The sequence below is a fragment of the Chiloscyllium punctatum genome, chromosome 9 (assembly GCF_047496795.1).
Source record: "Chiloscyllium punctatum isolate Juve2018m chromosome 9, sChiPun1.3, whole genome shotgun sequence".
Lineage (NCBI taxonomy): Eukaryota > Metazoa > Chordata > Chondrichthyes > Orectolobiformes > Hemiscylliidae > Chiloscyllium > Chiloscyllium punctatum.
This window is the reverse complement of record NC_092747.1, coordinates 75,521,201-75,534,502: the sequence shown is the minus strand read 5'-3', so window position 1 is coordinate 75,534,502 and position 13,302 is coordinate 75,521,201. Positions and strand designations below refer to the sequence as shown.

Sequence of the window (13,302 nt, the reverse complement as noted above, 5' to 3'; positions counted from 1 at the left end):
GACTCTCCCATGAAACATCTCTTTGTATTTAACCTGTGAAGTCCCTTCAGACTCTGTGGTTCTGCATCGTCGAGACTTCAGTAACTACTTTGCCCAATGGGTTTGCTATTCAGTGCATTTTCATTATCCATTCCCTCATATTTGTTACTACAAATCACTGTCAAGAATGTGGTACTGGAAAAGGAGGAGCAGGAAAATTGATGTTTTGGGCAATAGCTCTTCATCAGGAATGAGGCTGTGATTTTCCATCTGTCCATCTTCCTTCCCACCTATCTGCACCACCCTCCCCTCCAAGCAATCACCTTCACCTTCACCCCCACCTCCATCCACCTATTGCACTCTCAAGTTACCTTCCCCTCCCTCCCTCTCCCCCCCCACCCCCATATATCTTTCACCCCTGAGGCTCTCAGCCTCATTATTTCTCCCATCTCTTGTTTACCTTTTTTCACCTTGAAACAGTTTCAAATTCAGAGTTCAAATTGGATAAACAAAGTTTAGATGATCTACATGTATTGGGGAAAAACAAATCATAGCTTCTCACAGCGCAGAAAGTCCTGTTTTAATCTCTTTTCCATTTGTTCTTGAAGCTGTGATGGCTTTTATTTAGATTTAGATTACTTACAGTGTGGAAACAGGCCCTTCGGCCCAACAAGTCCTGTTGTTGTAACAGTCATGGAACCTGTTTGTGCATCTACTTCAATTTTCACTAGGGGCCTCTTTAGTGTTAATGGTAGAAAGAGACTTGCGCAGGTATGTGACCTCTTAGTGTTGGAGGATCCTTCACCTGTCCCTTTTACCACTGTGCTTGCCCAATTTTAATTAATTATGGGCAAGAAAGTGGTGTTGATGCTGCGATGGGATTAGCCATGATTGTATTAAATAGCAGAGCAGGCTATAGGGGCTGAAGTGTCTATTCCTGCTCCCGTTTCTTATGTCTTCGGTTATAGCGTACATTGCATTACAAAGAACAATGCAAACAGGAGTTTGGCCCTCCAAGCCTGTGCCGACACATCTTGCCCTTTCACACTAAAACTGTCTTCGCTTACGGGATCTGTATCCCTCTATTCCCTCCTTATTTATTTATTAGTCCAGGTGTTTCTTGAATGCTGCTATTGCGTATGCTTCCACCACTACCTCTGGCAATGTGCTCCAGGCACTCATTTTAACTCCTATCTAACAAAGAAACCTTTGCGTCGACTCTTAATAAATGATCATATTTATTTATTTACACAATAAATATTATAATAACAAAATACATTACAAAGTGTTAATCTAATCAACTACCTTGTATTTAACTCTTGATGGTCATATACCACCACAATAGATCTTGGCCTTGATCTATGTGGCGATGATCGTCTGGTTGTCTTCTCCTGCTAGTCCCAGGGGTGTCATCTCTTCATAGTGGTTGGTTTTGAGTTACCACCCCTGAGAGTGGTGTTGCAGCAATTCTTATATACTTAGAAGTCTTCACAGCCTTTTGGGAAGGTCAATGTCTGCCAATAGATCAATTTGGGTATTCGAGCCCTGATCAGTCGGATCCAACCAGGTGGGTGACATGCCAATGGTAGGGTGGTCCTTGAGCATCCATTCCTGGAGGTGTTAGCATATGTAGGTCAGGTAGCCCTCTTCAAACAAGGGTGTGAGGTGCCCTTGAGTCTCGTAAACAATTTGATGTTTCCAGTTGTCTGAGGATGACATTTGGGTCAATTCTATTTAATTTCAATTCAAGTGTGTATTGTATCGTCTGCAGCTGCTGGGTCATTTGTGTACTGTCTGTCTGCCTGCAGCTGCAGCCTGTTTGGATTCTGCAGCATGTTTATTCCAGAGTCTTTGAGCATAGTCACCTTAAGTCAAGGTTTGTCTCAATTTTTTAGTATGCCTCATTTACAATACAGCCTCGATTATCCGAACATTGATTATCCGAACAAGATTTCGAGGACCCGGTGCTTGGGTAAACTGTGTTATCTGAACATTCGATTATCCAAACAAAATACTCCCTGTCTTTGTCATTCGGATAATCGAGGTCGTCCTGTCGTGTCCATTTTTCAAGAATCCATCATTTTGAGCTCCCATCTGACCATAGTCCCTCCTCTTGATCCTGAACGTGAAGCTTGATGGATCACAGACCAGTTTCTGTGCGATGACTACATGATCATCCAGGCTCAAGCAAAGCACAGCATAGAATTAAAGAGCTAAATTCTTACAGTTAGCACATGTGAAAACCACACTTAACTAAGATAAAGCAAACATCATCAAACTATATATAAATGGAATATCAAAATTCAGACTTAACAGCTAATTAAGCAAATGTGGTAGATTAAAATAAATAAGACATTGGAGAAAACGAACAAATTTTTAAAAATTCATAACAAAAAATCAATGAAATGTTCGAAAACTGGAGCGAACAGTGATCAGGTAAGGATTGCTGAATACAAATGAACTAATAATCCAGAGAATATTTTCTACAAACAATAGGATTGAACATCTTACACAAACAGCATGATAAACAAATATTAACTAGGCTAAATCAAATTTACAATGTCGCTATAGCATTTAAGAAACTCATGGAGACGCTGAATTCAGTGAGGTCTCCAGATAGGCCTTCAGTGAGGCCTTTGTGATGGTTCGCTTTTCGTCAAGGCAAAGTTGACAGTGAGGATGATGAGGTATACCAGGGTAACCTGGATTAACAACACAAACAGATGTGACACAAGCCGGACCCAGGAATAGATTTGTATAATTGAGCCCCAGTCCCAGAAATTCTCCCAGGGCACCACTGCCCAAGTTCCAATCTCTTTTCTGGGCCGTTTGCTAAGCATCCTAACTCAGGGCACTCATTCTTTGAGAATCCCCACCAATCACCTGTGGATTTTACGCTGTGAATCATCTAACTCTCATTTGTTTTCTTGTATGCTGTTTGTTACATCTAAACACTATACTTTTATTGGTGTGTATCTATAACACACTATCCTCACATTTGCCTGTGTCTGGTGGGCCAAACCATAAGTACCCTGGCTATATATATCCTGGTCTTGTGTTTCTTGTGTGTTGTTTCTGGTGGTGATGGATGATCCCAATGAAATAGATCTTGATTATGTTCCAAGTGGTCATGGTTGTCCTGGGGATATATCAAAGTTGGCTCTGGTGTTACCTTTGGCTAATACCTGAATAGTTTAGAACAGGTGTAGTGCATACACCCAACCCTCCCCCACTTTTTTTGTCAAAGAATAGGAACCCCATATCAAATGTTAATTCAGGCTTAGATACCTGGTAAGTTCCAACCTTGGTTTCTAGTGATAGGAGTTTGTAGTTTTAATGGCATGACTGTGGAGTGGTCTGAAAAGACTGAAATGAGGTGTTCACTATGACCAATGAATTAAGTATGAAGATGACACTGCTGTTGTGACCAGGGAGCAGAAACTGATATGGAGGTTATATTCAATGAACAATGCTAAGAAAGCCAAAGAATTGTTATCTGGTTAATCCCATCGGCATGTACAGGAATAAGAGTTGGTCCCACTGGAACTATGGGCACATGTGAATTGCATGTGAGTTCAGACCATCAGAAACAGTTGCACCTTACCTGTGGCTGTCACGACCTGTTTCATCACCTGGATTAATGCGTTAGCGTATCTATTAAATAGACATCCAACAAAGACTCATCAGGCTGTCATGAATCCTTGGTCCCTGCGGGTATGACTATATTCTATCCTCCCGGTCCCCATTGTCCATGTCCTGTCATTCCCTCTAGTGGTGACGCCTTGAATGTTGGACATTACTATTACATTAAATGCAAAACTTGCGCCCACACCTCCCCCCTTACTTCCCTCCAAGGCCCCAAGGGATCCTTCCATATCCACCACAAATTCACCTGCACCTCCACACGCATCATTTACTGCATCCGCTGCACCCGATGTGGCCTCCTCTATATTGGGGAGACAGGCCGTCTACTTGCGGAACGTTTCAGAGAACACCTCTGGGACACCCGGACCAACCAACCCAAGCACCCCGTGGCTCAACACTTCAACTCCCCCTCCCACTTCACCAAGGACATGCAGGTCCTTGGACTCCTCCATTGCCAGACCATAGCAACACGACGGTTGGAGGAAGAGCGCCTCATCTTCTGCCTAAGAACCCTCCAACCACAAGGGATGAACTCTGATTTCTCCAGTGTCCTCATTTCCCCTCCCCTCACCTTGTCTCAGTCAAATCCCTCGAACTCAGCACCGCCTTCCTAACCTGCAATCTTCTTCCTGACCTCTCCGCCCCCACCCCCACTCCGGCCTATCACCCTCACTTTGACCTCCTTCCACCTATCGCATTTCCAATGCCCCTCCCCCAAGTCCCTCCTTTTATCTTAGCCTGCTGGACACACTTTCCTCATTCCTGAAGACGGGCTCATGCCCGAAACGTCGATTCTCCTGCTCCTTGAATGCTGCCTTGCCTGCTGCGCTTTTCCAGCAACACATTTTCAGCTCATTACTATTCGATGGTCTGGTTCAGTCTACTTTTCTCTGGTCTGTACTAATCTTTTAGCATTGTCACATATCCATATTGTGGAAACGCCATCGAGGGTCTTGAGTCATAAGAACTTGGGGTTTTTTGATTTCCTTGTCTATTGGGAGTTCTGTCACATCTAGACTGTTGAGAATGTGTAACACATTCATGCTGTTAGTAATACCGAATTGTTCTAATCTGTTCGAGAGTCTTCCATTAAATCAATTGAGAGTATGGGTCAGCTACTGTCCACGACATGAACCAGAGCCTGCTGAATTGGGCTTTCTAATGGGAACTGGTGACTTCCTGTATCACCCCTCAGTCCGGTGGTCCCTATGGCTGCGAGTGTAGCCGTGCATAGACTCTACATTTTCGCCCATAGTGTCGTGTGCACCACAGTGGGAGCACTGTGCCCCTCTATCTCTCACTGTGGCTGTGTAAGGTAGAACTGGGTTCCTTTGATAAGAGGTTCCCCCAACCCCAATTCCTTCATTCCTCCTTACCAGACCCTGGTTGGAGGTTACGAAAGAAAATCAATTTCCCTCCTTTCTCTGCTTTACTCTTGTATAGTCCATGGGCTTCTTTGTTTCACACCTGGAACATTCTCCTGAGAACCCATGCCACATTGTGGCTTGACTCTGTGGCATCGAAGTTTACGCATGGCTTCCTGCGCACTTCAGTAGCATGGGAAATTAACGTCCTTGCCCACTTAGCTGAGTCAGCTTTGGATAACTGAGCCCTGTTTAAATCTCTGTGGACTCCTGAAAAGTACATCCATAAGTGACCTGCAAACACCCCGCAAGTATAGGGTGTTTTTTTTTCCCTATACTTGTTTAATCCATCTATGGGGTCTCCTTTACTGTACCCAATTGCCTTTAGGATCACCTTTTTTGTCTCGGCTTTCTTCCCCTCCATTTAGCAGGGCTGGAATTGCAGACTGCACTGACTGGCTCGGGTAAATAACAATGGGTTTTACCTCCTCTCTTTCACCCAATCCATGTAAAACCTTTTGTTGCTTGACCCATTCAAAGAACACAAATGGATCAGCTACTCAGAGTTTGGAACCTTCTTAGTTATTTCCGCTAATTGTGGCACCGTTAACAGACTGGTGTCTGTTACCACAAGGACATTGGTGTCCCCAATTTATCTTTCAGTGGTAATCTGGTTCATTGTGATAGGGGGTGTCCCCAGGGGCGCTGAAGGAGTTGACTCCTCTGGGAAGGGTGGGGGCGAACTCCGATATTCCATGCACATGGCATACTGCTACGCGCCTTCCCTGAGCTTATCCCACACTCATTTTTGTCCTTCTCATTCCTCTTTAACTTCCCCATATGCACACAGTATTCTGTTGTGGATTGAGAGTTGGGCTTTTAATTTCTCAATCTCATGCAGGCATTTAGTGTGGGCTCAGGCTGCCGGTTTCTTCTCCCTATCTGCCTGGTGCATTACCTTTACTGTTGCTTGTAAACCTGCGCATGTCTTTCTCAATTTCTGCACTTCCTTCTCAGTGACCTATTTTGTGTGCTGGGTGTCTTTCTCACACTGGGTTTGCCCCATGTGTAGTATAATCTTTGTATTGTCCACAAACGTATAATTAGACTGGCTACATTTTTCTCCAAATTATTTATGTAGGTTACTAACAGCAGAGGTCCCAGCACTGATACCTTTGGAACATCACTAGTCACAGACCTCATTCCAAAAAGCATCCTTCCGCTGCTACTCTGTCTCCTATGTCTAAGCCAGTTCAGTATTCATCTTTCCAGCTCAGTTCTAATACCGTGTGACTTCACGTTTTGTACCAGTCTGCCACGAGGGACCACCTTGTCAGAGTCTTTACTGAAGCCCATATAGACAACAACAGCTGCTTTTCCTTCACCAATCATCTTTGTCAAAGATCTCAGTCAAGTTAGTGAGGCATGACCTCCTTGCACAAAACCATGCTATCTATCACTAATACGTCCATTGCTTCTAAATGCATATAGATCTTGTCCCTGAGAATCTTTTCAATAATATCTCCACCACTGATGTGAGACTCATAGGCCTGTAATTTCCTGGATTATCCCTGCTAGAGAGCTGAGTCAGAAAGGTCAACAGTGTTCCATCACCAGTTGGTAACTCTGGGAATTGCACTATCTCAGAAAGTTCAAAGTCACCTAGCCTCTTTTTCAAAATACTAGTCACAAGTGCAGATTTCTCCCTGACCCCTTTCCTGTTGCAGTGGTTACTCAGATCCCATCTATATTTCAATCAATGACAAGGAACCCCTGTGCATTGAATCCTGTTAGGATTTGTGGTGTGCCTTTCTGGAGTATGGGTGGAGAGGCTTCATAATGAATAATATGGTCTCCCACACCACTATATTGGAGAGAGCATATTCCCTCGCTCCCTGGGGGATTAGTATAGGTCAGAACAGCCTTTAGGTTGTGAGCTTGATAACTTAATTTAGGTTATAAGCTCCCTGCTGACTCCCCTGTCTAATTCTCAACACTTCGATCCATATCTCCATTCTCTCTCACTCTCTTCTACTTGATCGAGACATTTTTTAACATGATGACGATTTGGAAAGTTGGACTCATCAGCCTCTTGCCCTCCATGCTTACAAAGTCAATACACCAGTAACAACAATTAATTAAGAACCCATGCAAGAGAGGCAATGCTACAAAATTCACTTTTGGAGGACCCCAATTTCCCAACGTTTGCATTAACTGTATCTGTCAGTTTATTACCTGTTTACTGAACTCATCTGACTCCCCTTGCATCCTATTCCACAGTTCATTGTCCAACCTCATTGTTAGTAAACTTGGAAATATTACAATGTCCTTCAACTATATCAATCATATAGATTTTAACTAACTGAAGTGGCAACACTAACCCTTGATGCACCCTATTACTTAAAGTTGAAATCCTGGAACACTGACAGCATTGTGGGTGTCCATACATCATATGAACTGTAAAACAAAGCCAAGAACTGCAGTTGCTGGAAATCTGAAACAAAAATAGAAATTGGTGGAGAAACCCAGCAGGTTGGCAGCATCTTTGGACAGAAAGTAAAGTCAGCATGTCAGGTCTGTTCGAATGAAGAGTCTGACTCTGCTTTCTCTCTACAGATGTTGCCAGAGCTGCTAATTTTCTGCAGCAGTTTCTGTTTTTAATAAAAGCACTGTAATGGTTAAAAATGGAAGATCTCGAGAACAGTTAACTATCATATCCTGTGAAAAAGCATTTTAAAAATAATCCTGCTGTCTTGAAACAGCCCTGTTCTTCCCCATTCGATGGTAAATGAACAGAAAGCAATGATTCGTAGTAAATGTATTACCCCAAACTCCATCAGCCCTTATCTTGATGGTAGGGTATTTGACAATAGTAATGCCATTTAATGTTAAGGGAATGTAGTTAGGTGCTGTTGTTGGGAATGACTGTTGCCTGCCCTTTTAAGTGGAAAATAACAAATATACCAGTTATTTGCGAAACTGTTTGCCTGATAAATCTGTTAGAATTCTTTGAGAAGGTTATGAGCATGAACTGGTTGGACCGAAGGATCTGTTTCTATGCTGTAGGACAGCCAGTGGACGTAGTCACGCAGCATGGAAACAGACCCTTCGGTCCAACCAGTCCATGCTGAACATAATCCCAAACTAAACTAGTCAAACTGCTTGCTCCTGGCCCAAATCCATCCAAACCTTTCCTATTCAGATACCTATCCAAATGTCTTTTAAATGTTGTAATTGTACCCACATCCATCACTTGCTCGGGAAGTTCATTCCAGATGCAAACTACCCTCTGTGTAAAAAAATTGCCCCCATGTCTTTTTAAAATCTCTCTCCTCTCACCATAAAAATGTGCCCCTTAGTCTTGAAATCTTCCAGAGAAAAAAGAGCTACCATTAACTCCACCTATATCTCCCATTATTTTTATAAACTTCTATCAAGTTGCCTCTCAATCTCCTATGCTCGAGTGAAAAAGTCCTAGCCTATCTAACCTTTCTTTATATCTCAAATCTTCCAGATCAGTTTGGATTTCCAGAAAGTGTCACACAGGAAGCTCCTAAGTAAAAGTGTTAGGGGCAAGATAGAGGATTGGCTGATTGACACAAGGCAGAGAGTAGGGATAAAGGGATCATTGAGTTAGACACCAAGAAAATAGACCTTTGGTCCAACTTATCAGTACCGACCAGACCTAGTCCCATGTGCCAGCGTTTGGCCCATATTGCTCTTACCCTTCCTGTTCATGTGACCATCCAGATGTCTTTTAAATGTTGTAACTATAGTCACCTCCATCACTTCCTGTGGCAGCTCATTCCATACACACACCAACCTCTGTGAACAAGTTACCCCTCAGGTCCTTCTTTAATCATTCCTCTCTCACCATAAGCCTGTGCCCTTCTGTATAAGAAGCAAATGAGGAATTCAAGTCAGTTAAATTTTTAAATGTAATCAATAATATATTTGATAATACTTTGGCAATTGTAATGGACTGCTGTAACTGTTTGATTTTACCTGTGTATCTGTATTGGAACAAGAAGTTCCAGTTTGTTTAGAAATGTGTCTGTAAGTTTTGAAAACGCAAAAATTGTTCATCTTGTTTCTTTCAACTGGATAAGCACTGCAATGCAACTGCCCTTTTTCCTGTTCGTGTAATTGCTTTCTTGATGATCTTTTATCTAGTCGACTTGAAAATGACTACTGCTGCCCGACCGACGTTTGAACCAGCTAGAGGAGGAAAGGGAAAAGGTGAAGGAGATCTCAGTCAACTTTCAAAACAGTATTCAAGTCGGGACCTTCCTTCACATACTAAAATCAAATACAGGTTAGAATATATTATTTTGTTTTAAGGAGTGTGGAAAGTTGTTCAGTTTGAATGAAGTGCTGTTTCCATTTCTGGTAACTTATCAGATTAAAAACATTTTTAAAAAGGTTGAGTACTTAGAACATAGAACGTAGAAGAATACAGTGCAGTACAGGCCCTTTGGCCCTCGATGTTGCGCCGATCAAAGCCCACCTAACCTACACTAACCCACTATCCTCCATATACCTATCCAAAACTTAAAGTTGTAAAATTATTTGATAGGATAGAAATGGAAAATTTGCTCCCTTTGGTTGTGTTCTGAGATGGAACTACTATGGACAAGGCTAGATCACCTCAAAACATTTCAAGACAGTATGCCTAACTTTGCTAGTTATTTTAAATAGATGTAATGCGGATATTCCAGGAGAGATGCAGCTGGTCAAATCCCTTAGTTATAAACAAAATAGAGTTACCGAATGAAACACAAACATAAGAGAACAGAATACTGAATAAATTAACCTATCTGAAAACCCAACAGATCATCCCAACTTAATGATGCTGTTCCAAATACTTGTAACAATCCCATTAAACACCCTTTGGCACAAAAAGTAAAATCAAATCTCGGTTCATACAAGAGATAAGTCAGAAAGAGGAGGAGGATCAGCATGGAACTGCTTCTTTGGGTCCAGCAGCTTCCCAATTGCCTGACTGCCTTCAATGAATAGATAGACCAGACCAGACAAAAGCTCAGCTAGGAGAACTGGTCACTTCCCTTTCATTGTACCAGTGTTTTTTTTAAAACTTAAAAGCCTTTTTTCAGAGGCAGTATCTGTTAGCTATAATCAAATTGGACATAAAAGCCATCCAAGCCCAGATTTCCTTTTTGAACCTGTGATTTTATGATCTTCTGAAAAACAAAATCAAGAACAACATAACCTTGTTCAAAAAGCAGCATCATCACACCTCCTCCCTTAACAAAACATGAACCATCAATGTCCAAAAATGGCTTCATTTTAAAACCCCTTAATTTTAAACTGTTAGTACTGTATAGAACGCTTATACATTACATTAGCTAAAAACGTGCAATCATGAACTACTGCACTCTATTTCAGTCTGTTTTATTCCTGCCACCAAACACCTCTGTTTCTCATTCAATCTCAATAATGCATCGGCAGTCATGTTTTCGCATCCTGTAACAGCATGCGCCATCTAAGCAGACTGACACTTTTTTTCTTTAATTTCTCCACAAACTTCAATGGGTTATGGTCAGTGTAAATGATTGTCTCCGATATGCTACTGGTAATATAAGTGTTGAAATGTTGTAACGCCAACACCAAACTCAAAGTCTCCTCAACTGTCAAATATTTCTGATGACGATTGTTCAGTTCTTTGGAGAGTTACCTGATAGGTCTTTCTATCTTTTCATCGCACCCACAGCAGTTGCATCTATTTGCCTTAAATGGCTTCACGTAATTACACTAATAATTCGTGTAATTATTAGTGGCTAATACTGGGTTAGTGGTTAACACAGATTTCAGGCTGTCAGATGCCTTCTGACAGTCCGCTGTCCACTGAAACTTCTTGCCTTTCCTTAACAATTTGGTGAGTGGGGCAGCCACACTGCTAAAATATGGAATGAATTTTCGATAAAAGTCCTTTCAATCCCAGGAACCATAACATTACTTTTTTTTGTCAATGGTATGGGAAACTCCCCAGTTATCTTTGTTTTTGCATCCTGTGAGGCCATTTGTTCATGTCAAATAACATGGCCCAGGAAGGTGACTTGGTCTTTGGCAAATTCACTTTTGGCCACGTTTATCCCCAAACCTGCCTTCCAAACTCGATCGAACAAGTCTGATAAATATTGCAAATGTTCCTTCCATGTATGACCTAAAATCACCAGGTCGTCAATAAATATAACATAGTTGCACAATCTGGCAATTACCTTATTGTTAGTCTCTGAAATGTGGCTGGCACATTTTTCATGCCAAATGGCATTACTTTAAACCGATACAGTGGATTCGGTGTTAGCAAGCCAAAATTGCCTTCGTTCTTTCTGACAAAGGTACTTATCAGTATCCTCTGAGCAAGTCCAACTTAGAAATATAAGTTGCTTGTTACATCACTTCTTGTAACTGAATTGACTTTGCGATAGTCCACACACAACTGTTAGGTACCATGTGGTTTTGGCATCATTGCTATGGATGAGCTCCAGACACGGTAACTCACTTCAATTGTGTCTTCTTGGAGCATGCATTCAATCTCCTTTTGAATCTTTGCCAACTTTAGAGGGGTATGTCTATAAGGATGTTGCTTAATCGGAACAGCATCTCCTGTATCTCTATCATGAGTAAATAGGTCAGTACTTCCCAGCTGATTTCCATGGGATAGTAATAAGTCTTTGAGATCATTTTGATTTTCCTCTGGAAGGTAACTCAATAATTTATCCCAATTTTTGACAACTTTCTCATTGTTTATTTTAATTTAAGGAATCCTCTGAACTTGTTTCTTCCATCTGTGTCGTAACCAGCAACACATCCTCCTCTTGCTTTCCTTCCCTGTCAAAAATACCTTTTGAGTATATTCACATGACATACTCTGTGAGATTTCTTTTTGTCTGGAGTCCTTATCAAATAGTTCACCTTACTTAATTTCCTTTCAACTTAGAGTCATAGAGATGTACAGCACGGAAACAGACCCTTCGGTTCAACTCACCCACACTGACCAGATATCCCAACCCAGTCTAGTCTCACCTGCCAGAACCTGGCCCATATTCCTCCAAATCCTTCCTATTCATATACCCATCCAAATGCCTTTTAAATGTTGCAATTGTACTAGCCTCCACCACTTCTGTGGCAGCTCATTCCATACACATACCATACCGTATGTGAAAAAGTTGCCCCTTAGGTCTCTTTTATATCATCTGCCTCTCACCCTAAACCTATGCTCTCCAGTTCTGGACTCCCCTACTCCAGGGAAAAGACTTTGTCTATTTGTCTTATCCATGCCCCTCATGATTTTATAAACCTCTATAAGGTCACCCCTCAGGCTCCGACGCTCCAGGGAAAACAGCCATAGCCTATTCAGCCTCTCCCTATAGCTCAAATCCTCCAACCCTGGCAACATTTTGAGCGGCACGGTGGCACAGTGGTTAGCACTGCTGCCTCACAGCGCCAGAGACCTGGGTTCAATTCCTGCCTCAGGCAATTATCTTTGTGGACTTTGCACATTCTCCCCGTGTCTGCGTGGGTTTCCTCCGGGTGCTCCGGTTTCCTCCCACAGTCCAAAAATGTGCAGGTTAGGTGCTAAATTACCCGTAGTGTTAGGTGAAGGGGTAAATGTAGGGGAATGGGTGGGTTGCTCTTCAGAGGGTTGGTGTGGACTTGTTGGACCGAAGGGCCTGTTTCCACACTATAAGTAATCTTAAAAAAACTTTTCTGAACCCTTTCAAGTTTCACAACATCTTTCCAAAAGAAGGAGACCAGAATTGCACGCAATATATTCCAACAGCGGCCTCACCAATGTCCTGTTCAGCCGCAACGTGACCTCCAAACTCCTGTACTCACTACTCTGACCAATAAAGGAAAGCATACCAAACGCTTTCTTCACTATCCTATCTACCTGAAACTCCACTTTCAAGGAACTATGAACCTGCACTGCAAGGTCTCTTTGTTCAGCAACACTCTCTAGGACTCCAATTAAGTGTGTAAGTCCTGCTAAGATTTGCTTTCCCAAAATGCAGCACCTCGCATTTATCTAAATTAAACTCCATCTGCCACTTCTCAGCCCATTGGCCCATCTGATCAAGATCCCGTTGTAATCTGAGGTAACCTTCTTCGCTGTCCACTACACCTCCAATTTTGGTGTCATCTGCAAACTTACTAACTATAACTCTTATGCTCACATCCAAATCATTTATATAAATGATAAAAAGTAGTGGACCCAGCACCGATCCTTGTGGCACTCCACTGGTCAAAGGCCTCCAGTCTGAAAAACAACCCTCCACCACCACCCTCTGTC

General features: G+C 42.2%; 1 protein-coding gene across 1 annotated transcript in view; it reads left to right on the top strand.

Annotated features, from left to right (window-relative positions):
- cwc15 (CWC15 spliceosome associated protein homolog) overlaps window positions 1-13,302 on the top strand; it is a 119,467-nt gene that overhangs the window by 16,064 nt on the left and 90,101 nt on the right. The window contains exon 2 of the mRNA XM_072577839.1: window positions 9,162-9,303. Coding sequence (XP_072433940.1) covers window positions 9,173-9,303 — 131 coding nt within the window. The 5' untranslated portion in view covers window positions 9,162-9,172. The remainder of the gene's footprint in view (window positions 1-9,161; window positions 9,304-13,302) is intronic.